This window comes from Syngnathus typhle, linkage group LG22 (genome assembly GCF_033458585.1).
Source record: "Syngnathus typhle isolate RoL2023-S1 ecotype Sweden linkage group LG22, RoL_Styp_1.0, whole genome shotgun sequence".
NCBI classification, from domain to species: domain Eukaryota; kingdom Metazoa; phylum Chordata; class Actinopteri; order Syngnathiformes; family Syngnathidae; genus Syngnathus; species Syngnathus typhle.
In genome coordinates this window covers 7,791,848-7,819,603 of record NC_083759.1, presented here as the reverse complement: position 1 = coordinate 7,819,603, position 27,756 = coordinate 7,791,848, and the positions used below count along the sequence as shown (strand labels likewise).

The window sequence follows — 27,756 nt, the reverse complement described above, 5'->3', positions numbered from 1 at the left end:
ACTCTGCCTTTGTTACCATGGCAACTCGGGGAAACAATTCAGAGCCCTGACCGGGAAAGACAACGCACACACCTATGGTATGCTAGCTCATCAGAAGATAAACACAACTTTAAAGTTCGATTAAATGTTTATACGTTATCCCAGCGCCACAAATGAAAAATAAGGAGTCCATTTCTAGTAAAGTGTCGGCGAGCGTACAAAGTGAGTCTGGCCTCACGTTGCGTTTAACTACCGTTAGCTACCTGTCACCAGTCTCAATATTCAAACGAGTGTTAGCTTAAAATGTCCATTCGGTTCATTTACTCCACAGGACGGTCATTTGTAGCTTATGGCTTTCGAGAATTCATCATGACTGGCTAGTCTAAACAACTTTGCAGGGTAAAAGGGCCATTTTGAAGGACGTATCACGACGGGGGATTTGCTTGACACATAATGTCCAAAGCCCAGCTCAAGAAAAAGGAGTCCACTTCCAGCAAAATATCCGACGTGCCAGTAGAGTAAGTTGTTTTTTATTCTGTAATGCAGACACTAACGAATTTAAGCATAAGCATAATATTTAGGGTTAGGGTTTTTGTGTATTTTCCTATCAATTCATACATTTACAGTTTGGTGTTGAATTGTAAGTCCCAACCTTCCTTCAAATATTTCACTCCCTCACCAAGTTTGCTAACCCAATGAGAGCAAACAGAAACTGCTGACAGACTCTGGAGAAAAAAGTCTGACTCGTGTCTTTTCCCAATTGCAGAGTATGTTCAGCACCCACCATATCCGTGGATAGCCTGGAGGATGTGTGGCCCGAGTGGAATGACGGGGATGTCTACAGGGAGAAATGGGACTCGGGAAAAGCACCAGAAGATTCAAAGAAGCCTCCCCCTCCAAATGTAAAGATTGTTAGTCTTAAGCGGAACACTAATTAAATAATGACATTAGCTGCATTGTATGTACATTTTGTTTTTAGTTACAGCTGTTCTTTGAGGATCCAGAGGGGAAAATTAGCCTTCCGGCATCTTTGAATGTGCAATACTGGAGGCGCCCTACAGAGTTTCTCTGCAGCATGGTAAACCTAAACAGCTTTCTAGTGCCACTCCCACATGTTGTTTTAATTACAACACATTTCAGTTCCACATCCTACATTGGTATTCCGAAATTCCTAAAGCCTTTCTAGTTTTTCGTCTCTTTGAATAAGTGATTGCCAGATCGCAATCGTCCTTTTCTCTACCGCTGTCAATAGAGTTTAATTAAATCCCTGCGACGGGGAGCCGAGGCCAATCGCTTTCCGCGATGCCGTCTCTCTTCATCTGGGATTTCTAAAGCCTATTTTATCGACGGAAGCGTTGAGGTCGTCTCCCACCCGTTAAACATAGCCACTCTTGACCCTCAGTTGATCTTGTTGCCATTAGCTAACACAGCTGTTAATATTTAATTAGACATTCATTGGAGTCTATTAAGGTGGCTGGTAGAATGTTTATCGCAGGTTTGGCAGTTGGGGGAGTATCATGGAGAGGCTAGACCGGCAAAGCCCCTCCGTGTTAAGTAGGACACACATTGGTGTTAGATTGAAAACGGTAAGCTGTGACTGTGGCGCAACTCCGTGTCGTGTGAACGGACTCATTTCCACCCATGTGTTTTAATTTAGGTGCCCACAGTTGTTGAGAACACACATAGCTTTGACCTGGTGACCTCCAACCACCATCTACTTGGCAGTGAGGTAAATAAACACGAGCCATCAATTATCTTAAATATTTTATGAGTCACTGTTGAGACAAGTTAAAAAAATAAAATAAAAATAAAAAACTCACACACTGCCAGTGTTTGTAAATGGACATATTGTTCTCCTTTCCCTCCCTAAGCTGATGAGGTGGATGATCAGTGAGATCTACATCGTTTGGAAAGTCTTCCACGACCCCGAAGCTTCAGAGCAGCATGACTGGAAACCTTGGGAGCACATCTACTCGCTATGCAAGACGGGGAAAGGCCACGTGCCGCTCTTCAACTGCTACGGGAAATACCTGGTTCGACTCTTCTGGATGGTGAGTGAAGGGTCAAATGCCGTAGGGATCTCCCCGACGCAATTAAAATTGCGTGATACATTCACGATAGAAGCGTGGTGATACATCAACTCCATTGACAACAAAGCCACGAAACAGCGGTCGCCGTGTCAACCGCAGCACGCCAACAGATGGTTATTGCAACGGCATCGAGCTCCCAGTGCCTCCTCGGCTTGATTGTTTGCTTGTCAACCGCTCGTTTCCTTGCCTCGAGCATCTCCTTCTTCAATGGTCTTTTTTTTTTTAATCCACACTATCGTTGTTTTTTTGTTTTTCTTTTACACTTCACTATTCTACTCTTATCAGATGAGCTTTGGCTCAAAAGCCACTGGAGTAAGGAGAAGTCATTTGAAAGTCAAGTAGACCCGACTCCGAATTCAGTTGCCCTCGATAAACGCGACCTGGACGCTGGAGAGTTTTCATCGGCACTTGTGGTTCACTATTTTGTTTGTTGGTCTGTGCGTTCAGGGTTGCTGGCGGAAGATAACTGTGGATGATTTCATGCCCTTCGACAAAGACCACAATCTGCTTCTGCCAGCGTCCGGCTGTCGGGCGGAGCTGTGGCCCATGCTGCTGGCCAAGGCGCTCGTCAAAGTTAATAACACAAGGCCGCTCAGTCGAGATGTCAACAGAAAGTGAGTGTTGTTGAGTTTTTAAATCTCTAGTACATTTTACTGACTCAACCTTGAGTCCAAGCTGGTGGCATGTCAGTGATGGAACACGATGGCGTGTCCCGCTGTCTACTGAAGGTTGACCGACGAATTAATCTTTAATCTCAGACAGGAAACAAGGACTCCCTTCCTCGTTGAAGCATTCATAAATCATAATGGTGTAGTTTATTTTTTGTGTCCTGGGCCAAGTTGTATTTTGACGCTGAGTTGATGAACTTCTGTGGTGGATTCGTTTCCTTCAGTGCCACGACTGCGGACCAGACACCAGGGATGAGAATCTTCCACGGATCCGCGGATTTCCGTGTTTTTTTCCGTCGGGAGTATCATTTTCGTGAATCGTGTAGATCCGTTGAGAAAATTGTTTTTATATTGGGGGAGAGGGGGCGTCTGGTAGCAGTGTTGCGACAACAGCCGCCTTATTTTCGGCAGCATTTTTGCGCTACTTTCGTCACACATTTGCCTACTCATTTGCCTAATTAGCAAAAGTTTTAGCCAGCATGGCGAACGTTTTAGAGAAAAAAGATGAGGACCGTGCCAGGGAAATAGACAAGTCGAACGGGATCAGGAACTGCTTCGAGAGCAGTGTCATCTTACAACTCGGAACACAAATACGCTCTTAAAGCAATGCGACAGTGAGGGCGCGGCGCGCTGCGGTTGCGCGATCGGACTAAATGAAGCTCCCTGCGCACTGAGGTCCTCTTAAATTTTGGAAAGTACATGAGGATATTTTCTAAATTTCAGCGACGACTCTGTCACAATAATACGATCAGCTGCGTTTGCGCGTTCGGCGGTGCATTGCAGTTGCGGGATCGGACAAAATTAAGCTCTCTGCGCACTTAGGTCCACTTGAATTTTGGAAAGTACATCAGGAGATATTTTCTAAATCTCACCAGCGCGGTGCAGTTGCGCGGTCGGCGACGCGCTACGATTGCCCGTTCGGCAGTTCGCTGCAGTTGCGCGATCAAATAAAAATGCGCAAATGAAAAAAATGCTTAAAAAAGTCTTGGAACGGGAAAAATGTAATTAAAAAAAAAATCCATTATTTGTAATGGGAAAAATAGATTTGGAATTCGACCGATTCGCTTTTCGAACCGCCTTCGAACGAATTGTGGTGGAAAACCAAGGCTTGACTGTATTCTAATCACCTTGGTAGCCCACCAAGCAGGAATATTTTTTTAACAAAACTGTTGAAATTGAGTGATGAAATTAATGGTTTTGGGGTTGCTATACTGCTAAAATCCAGGAGCTTCCAGGGAGCTTATCCCCCTGAGCCCCTCCGGGGTGTTGCCCCTGGCCCCCTGCGGCCCCTGTTGCCCCCAATAGGGGCCTGTGACCCCTGCAGCCCCCTATGGGGGCCTGTGGCCCCTGGCCCACTGCAGCCCCCATTAAGGAGGTATAACCCCCTGTGGAAAGTGGGGGGGCAGTTGGGCATGCGCCTCCTAGACCCCGGCTACTTTTCAGTGTTTTTTTTCCATTTGCCGTTCTCATCCCTGAGACACAATTCCCACGAGGGCCAATTAGAGTTTATTGGGGCCATCTGTTTCCACGGAAACACTGTCATAAATTGAGTGCTTGAATGTTCTCCAAATGTTCATAGATGCCAAGCGTTATAATTTATTTGGATTGTAATCTTATCATATTTTTCAATGCATACTTGTTTTTCCCCTCTCAGTAAAATGTCACAGCTCTCCGATGAGATAGGCGAGTTCAACTTCATCCACCACCTTACCGGCTGGATCCCGGAAATCAGTCCAATAAAGTAAGTACCGTAATTTTCGGACTAAAAGTCGCACCGGAGTATAAGTCGCACCAGCCATAAAATGCCCAAAAAAGCGAAAAGAAAAACCATATATAAGTCGCTCCGGAGTATAAATCGCATTTTGGGGGGCAATTTATTTGACAAAATCCAACACCAAGAACAGTCATGAACGAGCAACAACAGGCTAAACGATAGCTATGCTAACGTGACATAAACACAAACTAAGAGCTGAGAACGGCCCTGACATAAAATTCAGAGTTATTCAAAAAACTATTACATAAATAACACGTTAATAAAACCATCTGCGTCACTCCAATTCATTAAATCCATCAATCGTCCTTTGTCAACAATGCGTGCGCGCCACTGACTGCTCTTGCACTTCAAAATATTCCACAGGCCCATATAACGATATATAAATTATATATCAAATAACTATTATATAAGCAATAATGTTATCAAACCATCTGTGCACTCTAAATCATTAAATCCATCAAATTTGTTAAAATCCATCGATCAAATTCCTCGTCCTTTGTCAACATCGCCGCATGTTTTTTTGAAAAAAAAACAACATATATAAGTCGCTCCTGAGTATAAGTCGCCCCCCCACCCAAACTATGAAAAAAAACGCGATTTATAGTCCGAAAATTACGGTAAATCTCACGTTTCAACGTTAATCTTACGAATTTGCAATAAATATGATTCTCCAACCTCCTCCCAGCTATGTGTGCCGAAGAAAAACGTGGGATTTCTTGCAAGGCAACATCCCGGCATTTGTGCACAAATGCTTGAAAGCACATCAGAAGAAGCACCAGAGGAGGAGCTCTGAACACAGGAGCCATCACGACGTGGACAATGGTCAGCTCGCAAACGTAGAATTCGACATATGACACCTTTTGGCGTGGCTTTGCTGATGAGACGTCTTTCTGTTTTCCTCAACTCATGTATTATGGAGCGCGAGGGGTTGGCTCGTCCTCACGCGGCAAACTATAAATAAAGCAGCAGAGGGAGCAGCGGTCGGGCAAAGAGCTCGTCGCATAATGGCGACGTCAAGATAACAAGATAATTGTCTCAATATAATTTTATTATATCATATGGCTTGTATTATTTCATCCTAGCTACCTGTTATATTGTGAAATGGCAGCTGGTCCTTTCGTAGTACTGAATATCCAATCCATATTAAATTTCTATAAATTGCAACACAGAAGCACTCCCATCATGGCTCTCAATATGGTCCTGTTAAATGGACAACCTATGTCCCAGAGCGGGTTCTTATCTCGGAATACACTTTGGGATGGTCCGATTGTAGATAACCTCGACACCGTTTGAATCGAGTGGCCGAGCAAGATTAACTTGATTTAAGAAATGGATTATTTTTTTTTTTTAAATGACACTGAATTTATTATCGTTGGTTTCTCAGACCAGCCGAAATCGGTGGTGTGCGCCAGCTTCTATCCTAATCAGCTACACGATGATCCCTTTGTGTACACAAAAATGGTGCGTATTGTGCGGGCTAGTTGCTGTGAATGAGTGTGACCTGTTCGAAATGACACTTAATAAAAATTAAACATAAAAATTCAACTTAACATTCAACATTCATTGTATTTTTATTTAGTTCATTATTATTTATTATTATTTATTTTATTTTTATTTTTCATATTCTTTCTTTCCCCTGTAAAGCTGATTGTTGGAAAATGTATTTTATTTTTCATATTTCTTTTCCCTGTAAAGCTGACTGTTGTAAAATTCCAACTTGCAGGCCGATTCCTCGGAGGCTCTCCGTCGCTACAACCTGTGCTTGCGCCACAGCCACTTGGTCCTGTTGACCCAAACTCGAACATGCCCGTTGGACTTACCGCACCAGCCTCCACCTGAGCCGCGGTGGAAACTGGTCCGCAAGAAACCCGAGAAGCCCGTTATCACAGATGAGCCGAAAAGTAAGCGGAAGGGAACGAGAATACCATTTTGTGAAATTCTGTGAGGGGGGCGTAGGTCACGGATAAATACGAGCGGAGAGCAGAGCAAATTCTAAATCAGGAGGAGCTGTGCATGAGAGGTTATACGGCGTTGGAAGATAGCCACAATATTTCACAAGTGAGATTAGTGGCTCGCTTGTCTAAAACGAGATAAAGAGTGGGCGTTCTGTCTGTTTTGTGTTCCCCCCTTATCACAGTCATTCCTTTGTCCAAACCTGAAGAGTTCATCGGCATCGCCAGCCCCTTCATTGAGCAGCGTGTCAAGAGCCCGCCGAGCCCCTCCGCTGAATGGTGCGTGCATGTGTGTGTGTGTGCTCTGACATATTTTCAAAGGATGAATCATATCTGCTATCTTATACATTTCACCAGCGTTGTAGACGAAGATGTGACGCGTGACTCATCAGTAGACGACACAGTCCATTGCCGCAAACGTCTCGGCGTATGACGGGCTTGCCGGATGATGTACTTTCTCATGATACGCGATTGTTACGTCAGGGCCAACAAATGGAGCGTCCTAAAGAAGGAGCCCTACACGCCCCCTCTGGAGTCCATCCCCGAGGGAGCAGAGAATGAAGGCCGTGAGCCCGTCAACCACGACGAGCCCGAAAACGAGGTTAACAGTGAAATCCTCGTCGAGGAGGTGGAGGTACTTGTGATTGCGCAATTTTTTTTTTTTTTTATGCCTTGAATATCAATGGCGGGGTATCGGCAGTTTCGACTATAGCAATTTTTTTAATTGTATCATTTTGAGGCCTCACAAGTCACTTCTTGCCCTCGCTTGCACGCACAGCTCTCATGTAGGCCAGGGGTGGCCAACCCGCGGCTCGCGAGCCGCATGTGGCTCTTTGGCTGGTTTCATGCGGCTCTTTTACGTTCATATCAACATTTGTGTTTATTTTTCGTGCATATTTGCTTCGCTTGAGTTCAATATGGTATTTTGGTCAAACGCGCATGCGCGTGAGGTGAAATCCCGCAAAGGAGGAGGGACAAACCCATTTGAGGAGTGTCAATTTCGCTGTCAAAATGGCAAGGAAAAAATGCACAGCTAAACGAAAAGATGACAATGAACACAGGGCAGAGCGATTGGTTTTGCTGGCTTTTTAATGAATGGCAACTGTGACTACGGGGGCCCATTAGGTCCAGAAAAGCTGACAAGACGCTAAGCCAGGGGTGGGCAACCCTCCCAAAATGGCAAGGAAATAATGCACAGTGTTGGATTTGGTCCATAATTTAGGGAGCGCGCTATCTGCGCCTCACGGCAAAAGCCATTGCCAATCACCTGTTATCCAATTTACTCACTGCATGCTCGTTTGATTTCTTCAGATTTAGGAAAATGCTGACACTGAAGCAGAAATTAGACTTACACAGGTTGGTTGAGTTCAATCACAATTATTGTTAAGAAAGCTCTGTTTTCAGGAACGTACAATACAGCGCTGGGCCCTTCAAGAGCAGAAAGTCTCCATTCAGAAAAGCCAACGTTCAAGGTTCTTTGGTCAGCTTGTATTCAGTTGCACATGCCGGTGTGGGCCGAGTTTGATGGGTGATGAGTCTTTGGGGTGGGGCAAGTTCGCAGTAGAGTTTGATTCCATGGGAGTGGGTGCCATCCCGTCTTTCGGCCTTGGCGATCATCTTTGGCCGAGTCCTTGGCTGTCTCCCTCTGGCACCTGCTGGTTTTATCTCCAAGTGACCTTCCTGTAAACATTCTGCTCCATTCTTACACCTACACTGTCACACCTCATCCATTCGTCATTCTTTCAATTTTGTCATTTTGTATGAAATTATGTGAGCTTTTTGGCTGACATCATTAATCTATAACTGTTCCCTGACAATGCAAAGTTTGTTCTTTTGATACTCCATGTCTTTGCTCACATCATTATATCCTTAGTTTGATCATGCTCCCCACCGTATCTTTTCTTTGTTAGGCAAAATATTTCCCTCTGTGCAGAGCGTTCAGTAGTAATCGAAAAGCTGGCGTCTCGCATTAGGCGACATATGACGTTTAGTCAAAACACAAGATATAATTCAATATATCAAGTACTGAACGGTCAAGACAACTCTGGCCGTGTTCATGATTTAGAGAAAAAACATAAGGCATGCATGACACAGTTCCTTAAGGGTCATTAAGCTATTTAGGCAGTATATCAAAAAACATGTGTTATTTCAAAGTGCTCAGAAATATATATCAGATCATAAAGTTATAAAAACCTTTGTCATTACCACCGATCAAAAATGTCTAGTTATGTCTTCTTTATTGATTTGGTAAGTATAATTATATGCTTAAAATGTTTCTTTTATTGATTTAATGTGTGAATATACTTTTCTGTTTATGTACTTTATTCAATGAGGTTTGAGCATATCTGTTTTTGTAGCTAGGCAGGACTTTTTGTATTTCGACCCCATTCCTTCAACAGCTAAACGAATATATGACGATCACCACAGGACGTTTTTAACAGAGTTAAAGTTGTTTTTTGTTGAACGTAATGGCAAGCCATTCTGCCTGATATGTCGGACGTCATTAGCGCATTTAAAAGCTTCAAATGTTCAGCGCCACTTCAGCTCACTTCATGCCAATACCGATAAGGACTTTGCAAAAGGGACTGAATTTCGCAAGCACAAGTTTGGACACTTTGAAAAGTCAGGCAGAAAAATAGGTACAGTTTTTAAAAAAAATTACGAAGCACTCGAAGACTGTCACACTTGCATTGTTTCAACTGGCTTGGAACATTGCACGGGGTAAAAAGCCATACAATGAAGTGGAGTTCGTGAAAATATGCCTCAGTGACGTTATTGAAATCTTGTCTCCTGAAAACGACAAACTATAATGAATGGTCCCCAAATGTCCCGCCACACATAGTAAGTGGAAAAACTTAGGTTTTTGTTTGTGGAATTTGTTGAACTGAGAGTTTGTCTGTGTGAGACAATGCACACAATGTTCATTGTTGAAAATGTGGTCTTTGGTCTGTGTGTGCGTGTTTGTGTGTGTGGGGGGGGGGAGGGGGGGTGTCATGTGTGCTCATGTGTATGATGTGGCTCTTTGCGATGACGCGGTAAAAAATGTGGCTCTTAGTCTCTGACTGGTTGGCCACCCCTGATGTAGGCGTTCTGTGTCAGTGCCAACAAGACAGCCATCACCCGGTCTCAAAGTCACTTCTGTCGTCCCCCCCAGCCAGGCCACTAGTGACCGAGGGGCACATCTGCACCAAAGACGGAGCCAGCAATAGACGGGAGACCGAAGCGGGCGATAACACCACAATAAAGAGAGCGCGGGAATCACAAAGGCAGCGCTACGGCTAATGAAAAGCAAAGTGAATGAAAAATAGGGTGAAGCCGCCGAGCTGGAAATCGAGATGTAGAATTACGTATCGTGCAGATGGAGATGGGGAAAACAAAGGAAAAGCAGTGCAATTAGAGGGTGAGCCATCAGTGTCTATCTCTCCTGGGAAGGAGGGGGGCTTATTATTACCCATCTCTCTCAGCCTTCTAAGGAATAGTCGAGATGAATCGCCCTCATGTGTAGCTGGGACCAGTTACAGCGAGGTTACACCAGGACATCATGGGCACAAGCTGTCGTTCAGTGTGTGTGCACACGTGGCGGATCATGCATCCGTTGTCGCTGATGTGAGAAGGTGTTTTTTGCTTCTTAGACCCCCCACCCTCCTGCTTCTGTTAACTCTCGCCAAAGATTCAACATCTGTGCTGAGGACTCACCCCCCCTTGTCGGGATTAAAAACAAAAAAAGATGGTGGTGTCACATGACGTTGCTAATACCCCCCCGAACACCACCCAATGGTTCTTACGGTCCATGTTTAATGTGCTTTCAAGAATTAGGCCCCTTATGCAAGCAAGCACGCTGCCTTAACCTCGGCTATTCTCGGAATGCGGTTAATCACCAAAGGTTTTCCGCGCTATTTCGTTTACTTGGAGGTCCAATCCAAATAGGTAAAGTTTCTACTTTGCTTTACTATTTCATTCAAGAATCGGAAAACATCAGTGGAGAGAACTATAAGTTATCAAGACAGTCACTCGGGGAGAAGAGACTTAACTCTGCTGGCTTTGTCAAATAGAGCACCAGGAAGTCTGGGATTATAGAAATAGTCTCTCTCCCAGTTTTCGGTCCAGAACGGTGATTTGGTCACAAAAAATAGCTTTCTAATCAGAAGGCAGCAGATTAAAGAAAAACAAACCCTCAGGAGTCTTTCATGTGAGATCTGTCACGTAAGACCAGCGGTCTGTATTGACCAACATTCCCCTTTCATTTCATACTTGCTGACTTTTGCATTGAAGCATGTTCGGGAGAGTGTGCCTCCTAATCACAAGGCTCATTTTCTATCCACACACATTAGGCAAATAAGCGGTGACTCACATGTGAGTCATCAGAGTCTTGCCCAGGAAGCTTTCCGCTTTTTGTTGCCAAGGAAGTTTTTGTCAAGAGCTCCTCCTCTTATGGTACAACGTTTTTTTTTTGTTTTTTTTGACACATCATTGCTTCAATGACTAAATAGAATGAAATGAATTTGTTTATACCTCATGAGTGCCTGTCTTGGCCACCAGGAGGCAGTAATCAAACTAGTTCTACTTCTGTAAATAACTGTCTGTTATTTTTCATAGAGATTTTTTTTTAGAAATATTTTTTATAAAAAATGTATGCATTTGAGAATTATGTCGTCTACATAAATTGCTCCACCATTTGTATTTAAATAGCCATTAGTTAAACGTTCTTGTTAATGGTGTTTCCCAAGCTTGCCAATTCTCAAGGCAACATTGTTTGGTCGTTTTAAATATACTACTTGTAATTGTCTTTGTTTTATGTTTACTTTTACAGTGAACAAACTGTGAGTGGCACTCATTAGAAAAATTGAATCATTTGTCAGGCAAATGAACATGAAATCGGAGCAGTTGAGTAACCCCCCCCCCCCCCCCCCCCCCCCCCCCAAGCCGGATGTAATTAACATGCTAAACAACAACATAATAACTCTTCACCTGTTAGTGACAGTTAGAGTAAATTAGCAGCGCTATTCCCCTGGTGGTGTTGTGGCGCAGCAGCAAGGGAGGAGCAGCCCTTGTCACACTAAACTTTAGTGACTAAAGCCTGTCTGCTGTCCCGCGGTGGTCATTGGGGACGGCGCACCGCCACAGCTGTCACAGAGTTACCAGAGATGTCCGCGGCACGGCGCGTCTCCCAGCTGCGCTCCTCCATGCTTTTTTACAACTCAACTGCTCACTCCTTTTCTCTTTCTCTCTCTCTATGTGTCCCTTCAGGTTCCCGCCGAGGACAAGAAGAAGGACGACGATGCCGTGTCCATTGGTAAACGCTGCCACTTTGCAATTTAAAAGAGAGTGATTAACACAATGTCAACACATTCCGCAACAAATTCCACCTTATGAATTATTTTCAAGGTTAAACTCCGGCCATCATGACAAATCTATTACTTGAGCAATAATTTAAAAGAAAAACCACAAGAACACGAGTCTAATTGCACATCCGCAACAGTAGGTGGCAGTAGTGATCACACTTTAATTTCAGGCAAATTACAGTAAATAAAGTTTCCAGGTAAATGTTGTTTTAATTAAAAAAAAAAAAAAAAGGTACAGAGAGTTTCCAGGGTCTGCGTCATCTCTTGGAAAGCTAACTTAAAGTTTTCAACTCGCCCACTTTCCGCTGCATGCCTCCTTCAGTCGGCCGAGACGCTTACAAGAAGACGGCGCCTTTAGACAGCCGGGCAGTTTTTCCCTCTGCCCTCGTTCAGTTGCTTAGTAACACCTGAACGGGCGACCGTTCCTCAAGCGTTAGCTACTGCGTTCCCCCTGTGTTGTACGTGCGCGGCGCTCACTGGATCGGGTGTGCGCCTATGTCTGAAGGACTCGAAATCCAGATGCCTTGAGTAAAATCTTAAGTGGGCGAGTGGGAGTAAGGACGCCATTACGTGGGAGTCGGGCCAATTCCGCTCAGTCCATTTAAGATAGCGGTTTGATGATAACTGACTAGGCGGAAAGCGTTGTGCTGTCTGAGTTTTCACAGGCAATGTGACATTAAAATCCTGTTCCTGTGCAAGAATGCTGTAAATTGTTGTAAATTGTTTCTCCACTAACTAGGTGTCATCTTGGAAAAGAAGCTGAGGCATAAACATTTTTCTTGCCAATAAGAAATGAATGCTATGTAAATAAAATTGGATTTAATCACTTTTCAGAACCGCCAAGTGTAGTAAAACAGCCTATCGTCAAACCCACCCTACCAGAGGCCTGGGTGGAATTGGAGGATTTTCCGAAATGTTTCTGGTAACACACATTCATTCTAAAACCTTTTAATGGGATTTTTGAGAAATATTTTTTTCCCCCCTTCTAGTCGCTTGTTGGTGTTCCACAACCCCGAAATGTACCCACACCATGCCCAGAAGTCTCTTCTTAAGGTACAAACCTTTTTGAGTGGCGGATTATGATCCATCCAACCATTTATTCACGCTTGTGGATAATTGGTTGTCTATGTTTTTATTTGTGGGACGAGGAAGGAGAATTTTGATTAAAACGTTTCATGGCAAATTGGCAGTGTAAACTTTTAGAACCCTCGGGCCACGCAATGAAAGCTAATATTGAAGCTTGTCCTTGATTGCCTTAGTTATTTGTACACTCTCAAGATGTTTGGCTGTGGACGAGCGTTTGCATATCAGCTCGGATAGGGACGATTCTGCTTGTCATTCCAAACACGTCCGCGTCTCCCGCTCCCGCCTCCCTTGTCGTCTCCTTTATCACCGTTGTTGTTGCTGCTCCTCTCTTCTCCTGGTATTTATTTATTTATTTTTCGCTTTGTCTTGTCTATCTCGCCTGACTTACTCCACTCTCCTAGCCTCTCTTCCATTCAGCCGAGCCTCTATCAGTTGATCCATCATTCCCTCCCTGTGGCTTCCAGTGCTTTTTTTCTCCTTGTCTGCCATCTTGCTGATAAGTTGCCCCCGTGAGCGCTTATGTGTGTGTGTCTGTGTGTGTGTGTTCCTCTCAGCGTTCATATGCGCGAGGGACTTACTACTTGTGCGTGGACAGCCTGCATCCCTCAGAGTTCCTCATCAGTTTTTCTGGCCTGCTTCGCTGGGGAGAAATAGACAGCGGTAAGAAGTCACGTGTGCATGTAACCCACATCCAAATATATATTGCAAAGGTCACGTGATCGTCGGTTGGATTCACAGTGGTGCCTTGAGATAAGAGAAAGCTGCCTCGGGTTTTTTGAAATGCATTCCATAGATTGAAAGAGTTAATATTAGCACCATACTGATGAGCAAAGTTTAGACATTCAATTTTTTGTTCAATGTCAAAAGATGAGGGCAGAATAAATTAGCAATCTCAAGGCACCACTGTGGTATATGTTAGGGATGGGCGGATACCAAAATATCGATATATCGATCCAGGCTGCTCATTTTTGAGTATCGATCTCCCTAGCTAAAATATCGATACTTACAATTATTTAATTATATTTTTCCTCATTTTTTTCTGCTCCAATTTGACGACTTGCACTCATGCTAGCACTACTTTTCCTTCCGCCTGCTGCACCGGCGTGTCCTGCTCTGCTCCCGCCCCTTTTCTCACAAGCCAAGCCCTCCTCCTCCGCTCCCCGTTCCAATCCAAACAAACACAAACAAGCATGGCCACGGCGGCGGGCCAGTCCGAACGCAAGAGAAGTCTGGTTTGGGTATATTATATTTTACTTAATAACAACGAGGCGAAATGTGAAATATGTCACAAAACAATTAAATATTGTGGCAACACCACAAACTTGACAAAACATTTAAGCAAAATTCACCCCACGGTTCATGAAGAGCTGCAGTTGAAACGTGCCGCAGACACTAAGGCAGCAGACACTAAGGCAGCGACGGAAAACCCTGCAGCCACACCGAGGCTAAGGTACCAAAGTACCTTAGAAGCAGCGTTTCAGAAAGGCAAGACATATCCAGGTATCAGGTGCTAACCAAAAATCGTAAGCATTTGTGGTTGATGTGCTATTTGAAGCAAAAATTACTACGCTTTAGTCAGTCATTTATAATTAAAGTTTTCCCCTTTTCAATTTGTGGTCGAACGCCATACGTTTTATTTGTAACTCCACTTCCTATAAACAACACTAAAGTATTACAATATTAAATGTAAGTATCCAGTGGCTTTACAAATTGATAGTTTTGCTGCTCATGACGATTAAGCCCTGCATCTCTGTTGGTACCATGTCTCTTTTTAGATTATACTAAAAGACAAAACTATTTCCCAACAACAGAGAGAGAGAGAGAGAAAAAAGTAAAGAATAGCTCCTTTTTATTAAAGTTATACTATTAATATGCATCTTCCACTAATGCACTAATGTCTAAAAAGGTTAATAATTCATGTACATGACGTAATACTTTTTTCTACAAAATTCAATAGATGACTCTCCAAGAGCAAGAATGCCACTGCATTTAAATTGTATTTTTGGCGGGAAATTACACTTCCGGTATCGATATTGGATCGAATATCGGGTATTTTGGGTAGGAAATACTTGGTATCGGATCGATTCCAAAATCATTGGTATCGCCCATCCCTAGTATATGTATAGCAAGTGTAATAATGTGAATGTTACCCCATACATCTGCGCTGACTCCGCCCTTTTTGCCCCTCTCAGCCAATGACGATTCATCAACTACCTGCCCCGCCCTTCTCCAGGGCGCCCCGTTCCACTGGAAGAGCAGACAGTGTCAGCAGCCCATCGTCACCATCGAGACCAACTGCACAAAATCCACCGTGCTTAACTTGCCCGAGGGGTAGGGACATAGTCTGTGTTAAAAATTCAGGACCTGTCTCCATTTTTGCAAATCGTCTTTCCCTTCATCCGGCTTCATCTCATTTTCGGATGCCGTCTATTCTATACGGCGCCTGCCGGTGCTCGTCTGTCGCGTTAGTATGCGATGGCTGAATTATGTAAAGCTAATGGAGTCGTGGAAATGGAGTTCCACTTTTCCTCAGGTCTGACCAGACCGTGAACTCTGCTCGGCGCTTAAGAGAACGCACCAGACTGCCACTTCTTCGACTGGGACAATCTCCGTGTCACTATAAACATGTTTCAAATCACTTTGTAACCTCCAAAGTGGAACACGTTCCATGCAAGGGGGGTAAAAAAAAAAAAAAGTGAAAAAATCATCATTGCATGTTTGCTCTCTCCCCTTCAGGCGCCATGTTTTGTCCTTTCACACGTACGCAGAGCTGGGCTACAATGTGCATCTGTTTAGCAAAACACCTTTCTCCTTTGGGGAAGAGGATGCCATTATGTGGCTCTGCACCAAGGTGAATCACGCAAGCTCACTTTCATCACCACTCGAGCATATTTTTGGAACATTTTTTTAATAGCTATATATAACCAATCAAAACATTTCCATAATATGTGCTAACTAAATATGTATAAAACCATTTTTTCTTCTTTCCATAGGAAAGTGTCCGTTTTAACGAGAGAGCTAAGGCCATCATGTGTGCCCTGACCAGAGTGGTGGCTTCCTTTCATGACCACCAGCATGGGCAAAATCCTGAAATCAGACACAGCCTGGAGGAAGCTTACAGTCCCAAACAAACCCCGCTGGAGAACTGGCACGTCCAAAAGGTGAAAATGTATTTGTTTGTTTTTTAATTTAAATTTCTACATTCCTGCTAAAATAAATCGCCTCCTCTTGTGTGTGTGCGGTGGGGCCCTCAGGTTTTCAGCCTGGCTGTCTATCATATGCTGTGTGGTGCCCTGGGCAGGGAAATGACCCCGCAGGAGCGCTTTGCTGTTTTGGCCCTCACTGCCGACCCTTTACTGTTGTCAAAGACGCGTAGGCCGCACTCCCCTGCATGTAACGTGTAATTTCTGTGGACATTGTTGCATACATTATTACCAATATTACCAAATGAAACATAATAGTTTTTGTTGCTCTTCCTTAAAAGCGTGTCAAGAATCAAAGCCTCCGGAAACATGGATTGACAGGCAGCCAACAGAGGAAGAGGTCAAAGCAGCCATTGTGCTGCAAGCTGCGTTCAGGGGACTTTTGGCGCGAGAGGTCTACAGATCCTCCAAAGCAGGTACACGCTTCGATTGAAAGGTCAAATATTATGCTTGAAGAAGGAGAGTGAGCTAGTTTATCGTTGGGAATGTGAAGAGGCAGCAGCACATCTGTCTTTATGAGGGGAGAGTCCAACGCGCTGTCCAAACGCATAAAAGCATGCGCTAGGCACCGTCTGCTTCTTCTGGTCACAATTTCATCCAGGCCGGTGGCACGTATCGAGCCTCTGAGCGGAGGATGACACTGCCACTCTTTCTAATACCTTCTGACAGAGCGCGGCTCACTACCATGCTAATACATACACACGACGCCGCGCATGCTAGCAGTGGTTCTGCGCGGGCTGAAGGCTAGGCTATACTTTCGTGTTCCCATATAGGGTCCTCTAAACATGTCTGCCACTAAAATTGAAAACTGATTAATTAAGGGAAGCAGTCAGCCTCTTCTGCAGCAGAACAACTCTTTCTTGGTTGATGTTCACGCTTCTTTTTTTATCCCTGACTCGCTAGCCTCCCTCGGGTGATAAATATATATGATAGGTCTTTATCTCTCTGTGGCTCGCCTCGACCCCAATGTATCACTTTCGGAGAGGGGGAGGCCGTTAGAAAAAAGTAGCTGGCTTGCTAAATCGTGAGACAAAACAATGTGACACCTGTGCACGTGCAAGACAAGTTGACGCCATTGCGATGGTGTTACGTGGAAATACAGTAAGAACGTTCCCCCCCACCCCTGCCCGTCGAGGAGAAATAGGCTTTCTGCTCGAAAGTAGGTCAACCCCAATAAATGTTTCATGTATTGGCAACGTGCATTGTCTTTCATCTTTAATCGTGCTCCTCCTGTCGTGCAGGCACCAAGGAGAGCATCTGCGCGTCTGCTGCGCTTTCCGACATGTGGGTAAAGGTGGAATGCGACGTTGACAAACACGCCACCTCCCTCCTCCGGTAAATGAAGGTTATTCTTGTCAGTTTTTTTTTTCCCAGCCGTTCACGTCTGAGACTTTATGCCTTCAAACCAGCAGCGAGACGATTAGAATGCTACAGCGCTGCTCTGTACAATACGCGCTCTATATTTGATATCCTTTCATCCCTTTGAGCTCCCCGCGCTCTGCCACACGCCCGAAATTGGCTCCCTCTCCCGGTTGCGGCGGCCAGGCAGGGAGCATTTTTTTTTTTCCACATTGTGTTCCATCTTTTATCCCAGCGGTACCATCTGCTGTTTATCCATACGTGGTTCCAACGCAGCTCGCGGCGTCTGCCGTATGACCCACCGCCTGGGGAAGTACGTTTTTTGCACTAGTGTTAAAGGCCTGCTTCATCCTGTGGACATTGTGCCCCCCCCCCCCCCCCTCGGGAAAAAACTAGAATTAGTATTAAAGCTTTTTTGAGTCAAGCTGTCAATGACACGAGCAATAATAATTTGTTCCGCTGCTCAGGTACATGTTTGAGCTGTTTGACAGGAAAAGCCCAATCTACCCGTGTCAGCTGGATGAATGGACTAAAGTAGTCTTCACGGACTACTCTCTAAACCTCCTGGACAAAGTCAACTCCTGGATCTTGGTCTTTAGGTCGGACATCTTTTGTCATCGTAACTGTTCTTTTTCCATCTCCCTTGTAAATTTGTCTGGCTTCTTTCTCTGTGTCGTATGCGTGTGAAGAGAGGTGTTCTTTTTCACGAAGGAGACGCTGCTGTTGACAAAGGTCGACAGTCCGGTCCCGTATTCTCGGCTGCACATCATCAATAACGACACCGGAGAATATCTAAGCAAGCTCCTCACAAAAGTCCCGCCCCTTCTTTATCAACCCAATGAGGTTTGAGCGGCGTGTTTTAGGTTAATTGTGAAATTGTGATCCGATAAGCTCATGTCATATAACAAATTGAATATTGTTTTTCTGCAGCTGGGTTACACGTTTGTCGCCGAGGTTCTCACGTCCGACTTGCCACCCGCCAACGCCAAGTGGACGATGCGCTTCATTACCACCCGAGAGCCTCTCCCGAAATTGTCTCGTGCGCCTCCGCTCGAAACGTTTGCTGTGCAGGAATTCCAGGATTATTACATTCCCAACATTTATAATATTATATGTGGGTAAGACCAACAAACACTCACAGTATTCCTCTTGTAAATCTAACGTGGTAAAAATAACGGCTGACGCCAATTGTGTTTTTTTCTTTTTTTTTTTCTTTTTTTTTTTCTTTTTTCTTGCAGTTATACGGTGAAGGTGACCGTGCCTCTCGTCGGCACCATTCACTTTCAGGCATCCAGCCGTTACGTCAAGATACGTCTGTCAATCATAGAGCAAGAGACGGTCGTGGCCAGCGCCATCGGCCAAGGCCACGTCGTCATTCCTGTCGCCAACTTCCTGCCCAACGAAGAGAGGGAGGAGGAGGAGGAAGAGGAGGAGGAGAAAGAGGAGGAGGAGCCTTCAGGTTTGGGACCGTATGGGAATCAGTGTGTTCAAATATTTTTTGTTTTTTCAACAGTCGATGTTTTTATACTTGTAAGAAGGGGTTCATCCATCCATCCATTTTCTGTACCGGGGGTCGCGGGCTTGCTAATGGGACGTCAAACGCTTTGTGTGGCGGGCTCCATCTAGTGTAGAAACTGAGAAGTGCAACAGAGTTGAGCTCAAGCTTCTTGTGCGGGCCATATTCAATTATGTTTTCAGAATTTGCTGCGGGCTAATAAAAACTGCGGCCCGCGGGCCGTAGTTTGGACACCCCTATCTTATACAATGACTTGGAAGTCAACTGGATCTGATTTAGTTTCCCTTTTTTTAAGGTTCCATTGTATTGTCCTTAGAATGAACCACACTCCGTCAAGGAGAAACTTTTTCCTCTCTTTAATTTGCTCTCCACTTCCCGCTGCAATAACAGGGCTCGAGGTTTGTCTTTTTATTTTCCTCCGACTCAGGCCTTTGCTCTGCTCGTTACAGCTCCCAATGGCGCGATAGAGGAGAACCAGCACACGGCCCCGGCCCAGGAGGAAGAGATCAAGGCGTTAGACGACAGGCAGGACGAAGACGAGGAGAGCAGTACGTCGGGGAAATCGGACTGCGAAGATGACCACTTGCCGCCGCCCTTTAAGCCGCCGGTAACGCCGACTGCTTTGATTCGCCGGTTGCTCTGTTGCTACTGTCTGACTTAGCAGCACTTTAACTATTAAACGCCCGAGATGTTTTTTTTTTTTAATTAAACACCACCGAGCAATCACGCAGAGGCGCTAATGAAGAATGACCAATGGTGTGGACGGTAATGAGGTGGATCATGTCGAATCCCGTGAAGCATCAGCAGGCGGGAGCAAACGCATATTGATTTGTCCTTAAGTTCAATTACAGCTGGCGTTATGTGATTAAGGCCACAGGAGACATTTTGATGCTCGGTATTGGCAAATTGAGTTTGAGCCGTTTAATTATTTTTTTTTTTTTATGTATGGCAGGATTACAGGTATTTGCTGAGGGCAGAGGTGCTGTATCACAGCTGGAATTTGGAAGAGTCCCAGTTGGCCTTCGCTAATCTGCTCAGTTTCAAAGAAACCCAAGGTACCCAAAGTAAAAATTTTCATATTTATTCATGTGCATCATATAAATAAACAGAAACTGGCTGGTTAGTATGAACCGGGGACACTGCATTGCCCATTCGGTATGAGCAATACAATAAATGAATTCTAAATCACCCCCGCGTCGGCGGACTTAATTATCCTTTTACAATAGCGAAACCTTCAGAATTCTCGAGTGGTGAATTAATTTTAGCAGGTCAGGTGAGCGTCGGCGCACAAGAGGCACTTGCATCCTTTGCAATCTGCACAACGTGTGCGTGACAGCAATCATCCTTGTCTTGATGACTCGCTACCAGCTCTATATGAATCTTGTAGTCCAGCGACCGCACGAGCCTCCTATAGTTCACCACCAGGCTTGAGCAAGTGGGTCAATGGGAAATAAGTTTGCCTTTCTTGTGCCCTGGGAAATATCTCAGCGGGAAAGTGAATTAATTTCACCCAGTTAAGTCACGTCTCAACGGCGAGGCTGTGCCCTTGATCATGCTCCCTCTATATGCTACATGGTTAGCTCACGCCACGCCGCACTTTGAACATCCCCCAAATAGTGGCGCGTGCATGTTTAATGCGCGCCTGCCTGCAAGCCCCAGTAAAATACTGCTTTTAAACTCTCGCTGCTCAGCACACAACGACATTTTGTTTTCATTAATGGGGTTTGTGCACCTGTGCATCTTAACGGCCTTTATCGTATATGGCTTTTATTATCACAAAATAGCACGGTGCTGAATTTCCAAATGGCTTCAATGAGAGCAACTTGGTGGTCGGGCTAAATGATGGATTGTTGTGGGAGTCTTTTTTTTTTTTTGTTCCTCTCGGCGTCCATTTTAGTTGGGAAGTGCAACAGTGCCATCTAGCACACAAGTGCGTACGCGGCACAGTCCCCAAGGATTTATTTTCATTTTAGGTGGGGAATGAGGTTTTACAATATTTTGACACTACCCAAAGTTGAATGATGAGGCAGATGAGCTAACCGCCTTGCTGCCTATCCGAGCCATAAAACTTGGATGAAATATTTTCACATTTGAATATGTCTTGAGCTGCGATACAAGTTTAAAGAAAAGCTAGTCACGGAATTCTAAAGTTAAAATAAAATAGAATAAAACCAGTCAACGCTTTTGAAGACGCCTGACAGACATGGAATGTTACAGAGCAATAGTGACACCTAGTGGTAGTCTTGGGTAAAAAAATAAATCAGCTGAGGAAATTGCCACAATGAATCTCTGTTTGCAAAATGTAGTGTTCTTTCCGGAGGAATTGACGGAATCGGTCTCCGCCACATCGGGCAGCGATGAACCGAGCACTGACGCAGCCAAAGTCAACCGGAAAGGCGAAGATGACAAAAGGAAAAGCAGCTCCTCATCTGTCTCCAAAGAAGAAATGGTAATACAGTTCATCACAGATGCCAACATTGCAACGTAAAGACAATAATTTGTACAAATATTCTACCGCAGGGATTTTTTTTTTCTATCTTCAAGCTGAAATCAATACGGAGATATGGCATTAAACTGTGTTTCTCCATTTCAGTTTTTATATTATACGGCTGTTGCGGTGGCTTTAGAGTGCCTCGTTGTCAGCCGCAAGTGTGTGTATGTCACATAATTGTCTAAATTTTACTTTGAAACCTTCAACTGCATGACCTTAAGGAGAGACAAATATAATGTTAACGGACCTATCAAGCTAGTCTCAGACAGAGACACTACAAAATAAACATGGTTTTATTTGTGGATGTGGATTTTCACCTGTTGTGGCTAGGACACGTCCCTCGCGATAAACACAGAATGTTTGCTATGCGTCTTAATCATGAGCGCAATCAAATTTGAAAGGCAGATTTTTTTTGTTTTTTTTCCAGCGTGCCGGTTCTCTGCAGCGCATTTCCATTTGAATGTTTTCTTTCATTAGCGTTGTTGGAAGCTGCCCATGTCATGATCTGCGAATAAATTAACTGAACAATGACATATTATATTCAGCCAGCGCCGCATCATGGAAAAAAAAAATCTAAATCCAGGCAGGGTTTCTCATTGAAAGAGACAGACTCATTGTGTGTTTGCAGAACGGTGACCTTCAGATGTGTTTGCGCCGGTGTGTTTTCTTTGTTTTGTGCAGTGTCTCGACTTGAGCAAGGCCAACTACACGCTACATGTGGCGGTCGCCAAGAGCCAAGCTGAGTGCATCGTGGTGAAGAAGGATGTTGGGCGAATAGAGCAAATCAAGGCTATTAAAAGAGCCTGGGAGGCGGCTGAACCTGGCCGCGCTGCCAAGGTAACAGAGTGGCTGCCTGTCTCGGGAAGGGAGGCAAAAGTATGGGGACGCGCCACTTTTGTTCACCCTTACAGTGCATCTTGGTTTTTGGTTTTGTTGACAGGACAGTTGGCTTGTGGTTATGGTTGCGAAATATTTGAAAGTATAAATTGCCGAGAGATACTGGATAATTGTGGAAAAAAATTATAAGTACATTGATTAAAAAAAGAATATGACACATGACACCACGGCATAGTGCTACCTATTGGCGAGGAAGACTGGTATCGGCAGGTTTTGTGAGTACCTGATACCTTGAAATAAAAATGGTATTGCCCCACTTCAAGTACTCACCCCTAGTCTGAATGTTTCCAATCAATTTTGCGTCCCAATACTTTTGTCTGTATGTCGTGTTACTCTCTCATTGTGTGTCATGATCTTTGTGTTGTCCAAGGCGTGGCAGCTACGTCTCAAGTGGCTCAGTCAATTCTACTTCACCCAAGATGGTGATGATCCCGCTCCAGAGCCGGCCACCACCGATTCGGGTAGGTGGCGTTGTCCACACACTTGAAGTGCTTCATCTTGCACTCCTTCTAATATTTGTTCCCCACAAGATGACGACGGCCGCGGCGGTGGCGGCTTCAGCCCTACTCCGCCCGATGCTCCCAATATACCAATTGAAGAACTCTTAAGCATCGTTGTTCCTCCGTTAGACTGGACACCGTTCATCAGGTGGGTCCCTCTGCTAAAGAATCTTTAGAGCGCCTTGTTGTCAGCCCCAAGTGTGCGCACTTGCAGAGAAAACTTTGTATACAAGCCGTTACAAATTCCCCAAAATATATTTGCACACATACAGTATAATTCTTCGCGCCCGTCGGTATCTAAAGTGCCAAGTCAGCGAAGGGCCTCCATCCCAGCGGCCGTGCGCTTTTGTCTCTCATGTCATCAGCTCTGCCATTCGCCACCTCGCCTTCCCTCGCACAGGGCATCCCACCGGCTGTGAGAAATGAGCCGGTATTTGGGTCTCTTAATCAAAAAGCTATTTTAGGACCCCCGTTGAGCTCATTGCGCCAGTGAGATGTGCCCTCTCCTGTCACCCCCCCTCGTGTGTGTGTGTGTGTGGCGCAGCTGTTAATGGCTCCTGACAGTGTGGCCTGCAAAATGGTTGAAAGACTGTCTCACAACACACACACACACAGTAATACTGTAATAGGCTGTACTGGCCAATGGTCATTAAGTCTTACTTCAGTGGCACAGCTACTGGCCTCCCCTCATCATTAACTCCAGAAAACGGCAAACGCTTTGTTGTTTCCCCTCCATCTCCGTTTGCACCTCCGATGGCCACTTTTCCTCTTCTCTTTAACTCCAAACTTTTTGCTAACTGCCTCCATTTCTGACTCTGCTCATTCCCCTCCGCTTATCGCACACGGACAGACACGAGGCGACACACTCTGCTGTTTTACAGCGGCATTACAATGAAGCCTTAAAGCGGGAAGACTCGCACCAATGTTGTTTTTTGGATTTACGGCCAGGCGTGCGAGATAAAACTCGGATTGTCAGGCTGCAATTTGCCCTGCACATTTTCTCCATCTGCCGCCACGGTTCCATTCAGACGGCATACACGTGCATATTTTTTTGGTAAACGGCCAACTTGCGAGATGTTAACAAGTTTCGTGTGTAATTAAAACAGAAGGAAAAACGATACCCCGATCCTGTTGAACCCCGAACTCGAGGAGAGCCAGCGGAGGGAGCGCTTAGAACGCATCCAGGCTTACCAGATGGAGCGCGACCTGCTGGTGGAGGAGCGCGAACGCACGGCCGCCACCAGGAGGGAACGCATGCAAAGCATCCTGACGCAATATGAAGACCAGCAGGTCACCTCGCCGTCGTTCTCGTGCACGTCGACGTCCGCCAATTGAGACCCCATGAAAACATCTCTCGTCAAAACTGTCTGTTTCCAGACGGCGATGGTGCAGGAACAACAGAAATTCCATGACATATGCACGCAGCAGAATCAAAAATCCTCAGACACTCGCAAATGGCTTTTTGCATAAACAGGAGAGAGGATAAGATCACGGCGGATGAAGCCTAACAGGCCGCGAAACAAAATCTCACTTGGCCTTATGCAAGTGTTTTTTGTTTGTTCTTTTTTTTTTAATCCATTTCTTTTTTTTTTTTCAAGCGAGGCAGCCGCAAAGTTCTAAATAATACCACTTCTGGACCTCAGCATGACTTTGAGAATACAAAAAGAGTTTTGTACTGTCAGTGGAAACAGGGACAAAAATCCTTCTGGCTGTGAAAATGACACTTCCAACCAATGTGCAATTGTTTCAGTCTCTTGCACAAATGTAAAACAAGCTGGACGAAAAATGGATCTACTGTACTTGGCAGTTGTTCACTTTTTGCCGGCTCATTCCAGATTTTTAATTATGTAACAAATATAATTTGTTAATTTTTCTTAGCGACGATTTCACAAAAGAGAAAAGGAAAAAAAAAGTGCTAAGCAGAACTGGCTTACTCAAATGCATGTCTATGGTTATTACTTATGGTCAATAAAAATAAATATTTTTGAAATAAAGTTAAAATGAAAATGCTTTTAAAGAAGCAACTGAAACTACGGCAAAATTTCGGTATGTCAAACAAAGAAAGGTCAACCAGATGTTTCCGAATTGTAGTTTACTTTACGACACAATACTATATATCAGTGGTTCTCTAACTTTTTTTCAGTGATGTACCCCCTTTGAAATATTTTTTCAGCCAAGTACCCCCTGACCAGCGCAACACATTTCTGGTCGAAAAGAAAGAGGTACAGGATTGTCCCATCAGTGTTTGGTTTATTAAAGTTAAACAACTTGTAGCAATGTACCTGACAGAAACATTGCATATAGAAACAAAAACGATAAACAGTAAACAGTGACCACCAAGAAGGCATAAACCCTTTCAAAACTCAAATACTATATGCAGAACATTGCTAATTTATATTAATCTTTCTTGTAGTAATCTCTAGCAAGGAAATAAAAATATACATAACTAAAAATGTGTTCACAGAAATAAATTAACTTAATTATAAATAAATAATATCTTGTTTACAAAATAAATTGATAACTTAATAAATAAAGATTTGCTCATAAAAAATAATCATCTTTACCTCTTTTGGGATAAAAAAAAAGAAATGTTTCTCTTAAAATTGAATTGTTGCATTGAACATTTGATTTTGATTTGACAAGCATTGAACAAGCATTGAACAGTCTTGAAGCTTGAATGAGTCTTTTGCACTCATACTCCATTTTAGTGAGAAACATGGACTTGTACCTCACTTTGTCATCCTTGGTGGCAGGGAGGCAACTGCTGTGGTCAAGTTCTTCTCCAGGCTCAGTCTGTTTCTTTGCTTTGTTTCGATCACAGTCATTGCAGAGAAGGAGGACTCACATTAATATGTAGAGGCAAAGGGCAGCAGCTGCTCCAAAGCCTTCTGTCCCAGCTCAGGGTGCTCCTGCCTCACACACACCCAAAACTGTGTGAGAGTGGATGCGCCAAACTTCATCTGCAGGCCACGGTCCTGGTGAGTGACAGGAAGCTTGCTTCTCTTTGCTTCAGACAAGAGAAATGGGTTTCTCACCCAATCAAGCTGTGCAGATTTCTCCTCCATGTCAGCAAAGTAGCAATGAAAGCCCTTGTCAGGGTTTTCCAAACTATCTTGATCGTATGATTATGTTGGAATGTATGTAACAGGTAATAAATAACCTAGCTAGATTAGTTTTATGCTTATGTTGGTGTGTAACCAGCAGGGCTGTGGACTCGGTTCGGACTCGGTCATTTTTGCCGGACTCGGAGTCCACCGAGTCCGACAATAAAAAAAAAGAGGCAAGACGCAGCCAGAGAGTGTCACGTTACAGTCAGCGCGGTAGGAGTTGTAAGAAGCAGTAAAAACTCCACCAAACTCGCCGTAATGACCCGTGATATATGTTATATCCTTACTATTTTCCAGGTTCTTAGATAGCAAGAATAGGTCGGACAACGACGTGAATGATAACTGCTTTATTCCTTACTCACAGTGCGTTCACAGGGCGTACCACAACAACACAGAATGCGGCCATTCCACTTCCGGGGTTTTTCTACTACGGAATTTGAGTTAGCCCAAAATACACAACATTTCTTCCCCTCTTACAATGAACGTGCTATATGCACCTATAACTTGAAATCTTCAAGATCTATCAATAACTACCATTAAACAAATATCATATATGGTCCAGACAATTATGACAATAATATTCCCATGAAACCTTAACTTTGGGTGCGTTTGGACTACGTCAAATTATACCGAATTATAGCGAAAACCCGATGTCGTACGGCGTCGTACGGCGTCAGCACTGTTGTTTTCAATAAAAACATGAAGAACTCACGTTTGCGTCAGTCAATTTTAATTTTTAGAAAGGATTATTCTCATTTGATGTCTTTAAATTCATCCGCGTTCTGCCATTGAAGCGGGGTGCATTCAAAGACCAGTCGTACAGACGGAAACGTTTTGTGATCAAATCTTTCATAACGAGAATGATTTGAGTGAATTGATTTGAATGAATAATTGAGACAAAATGTCAGTTCTGAAGGCTCCTTTTGTCCCAAGCAAAGTGACAGATGGTGGGGAGGGGGGATAAAAAATTGTAAAATCAATTCACTCAAATCATTCTCGTTATGAAAGATTTGATCACAAAACGTGTGTGGCTTTTTCTTAAATGAACACGTTTGCCATTGCTATCGTGTCAGCTTTTAATTATATTGCGCTGTCATGTTAAAGCAAATTAATAAATGCAACAATATAAATTTGCTTTGAAAATCCCTGAGTAATAAAATAAAATGGATGGATGGATGAATGATGATCACAATTAAGTAGAAAGTCTCCTTTGTAATATATACTCCTTGTAGCCTGTACCCAAAAAGAGGAGTTTCTTTGCATCGATGTTTATGCAAAGAGCTCACGTAATTATATTGTTGCGTTTTGGTGAAGTGAATGAGTGTTCCGTCTGTAAGACTGGTCTTTGAATGCACCCCGCTTCAATGGCAGAACGCGGATGGCATCGAATGAGAATAATCCTTTATAAAAATTAAAATTGACTGACGCAAACGTGAGTTCATGTTTTTATTGAAAACAACATAGTGCTGACGCCGTACGACATGGGTTTTTCGCTTTCCAAATAAGGGGTCGTCACTAATTATTTGTGTTTAGATAAATGTCTGAGCTATAATGGTGTAATTAATGATTAAAACTTGAAAGTATCTGTTTATTGTATTCGTTTATATGTTTAATAAAGACAAGGCCATCACAAAACTGTTGTAATTATTTAGATTTTGATCTAAATTAGCCTTGAATAAAGACTAAGCAGTCACATGAATTAACAGAAAAAATGGACAGCCGGACTCGGACTCGGACTCATGGCCAAGAGGCCGGACTCGGACTCGGTGCAAAAGTCCGACCGAGTCCACAG

At 44.0% G+C, this 27,756-nt stretch overlaps 2 protein-coding genes across 2 annotated transcripts; both read left to right on the top strand.

Moving 5' to 3' along the window:
* Positions 1 to 56: 56 nt before the first annotated feature.
* On the top strand, positions 57 to 12,216 carry LOC133146900 (androglobin-like). Its single transcript, XM_061270978.1, has 14 exons — positions 57 to 497; positions 746 to 881; positions 959 to 1,057; positions 1,637 to 1,708; positions 1,851 to 2,030; positions 2,517 to 2,683; positions 4,392 to 4,478; positions 5,197 to 5,333; positions 5,896 to 5,972; positions 6,235 to 6,412; positions 6,649 to 6,742; positions 6,947 to 7,097; positions 11,711 to 11,756; positions 12,128 to 12,216. The coding sequence occupies exons 1-14, from the start codon at positions 433 to 435 to the stop codon at positions 12,214 to 12,216; spliced, it is 1,578 nt and encodes a 525-aa protein (XP_061126962.1). The 5' UTR covers positions 57 to 432.
* On the top strand, positions 11,542 to 27,586 carry adgb (androglobin). Its single transcript, XM_061270880.1, has 22 exons — positions 11,542 to 11,756; positions 12,640 to 12,727; positions 12,795 to 12,858; positions 13,446 to 13,551; positions 15,084 to 15,222; positions 15,628 to 15,742; positions 15,885 to 16,052; positions 16,146 to 16,284; positions 16,376 to 16,510; positions 17,336 to 17,429; positions 17,921 to 18,052; positions 18,143 to 18,296; positions 18,384 to 18,571; positions 18,692 to 18,912; positions 19,419 to 19,576; positions 19,922 to 20,024; positions 21,276 to 21,418; positions 22,142 to 22,297; positions 22,728 to 22,818; positions 22,888 to 23,005; positions 23,964 to 24,147; positions 24,235 to 27,586. Exons 3-22 carry the CDS (start codon positions 12,823 to 12,825, stop codon positions 24,325 to 24,327), a joined length of 2,673 nt encoding a protein of 890 aa, XP_061126864.1. The 5' UTR covers positions 11,542 to 11,756; positions 12,640 to 12,727; positions 12,795 to 12,822; the 3' UTR covers positions 24,328 to 27,586.
* Positions 27,587 to 27,756: the final 170 nt, after the last annotated feature.

Bases quoted from the DNA above. Each gene is read 5' to 3' on its own strand.
- LOC133146900 (XM_061270978.1), top strand. From the start codon at position 433: ATGTCCAAAGCCCAGCTCAAGAAAAAGGAGTCCACTTCCAGCAAAATA. The intron at 2,684-4,391 runs GTGAGTGTTGTT...TTCCCCTCTCAG, and splicing joins AGTCGAGATGTCAACAGAAA to TAAAATGTCACAGCTCTCCG. The intron at 11,757-12,127 runs GTAAACGCTGCC...TGCCTCCTTCAG, and splicing joins CGACGATGCCGTGTCCATTG to TCGGCCGAGACGCTTACAAG.
- adgb (XM_061270880.1), top strand. From the start codon at position 12,823: ATGTACCCACACCATGCCCAGAAGTCTCTTCTTAAG. The intron at 16,285-16,375 runs GTAACGTGTAAT...CTTCCTTAAAAG, and splicing joins TAGGCCGCACTCCCCTGCAT to CGTGTCAAGAATCAAAGCCT. The intron at 18,572-18,691 runs GTAAGACCAACA...TTTTTCTTGCAG, and splicing joins ATTTATAATATTATATGTGG to TTATACGGTGAAGGTGACCG.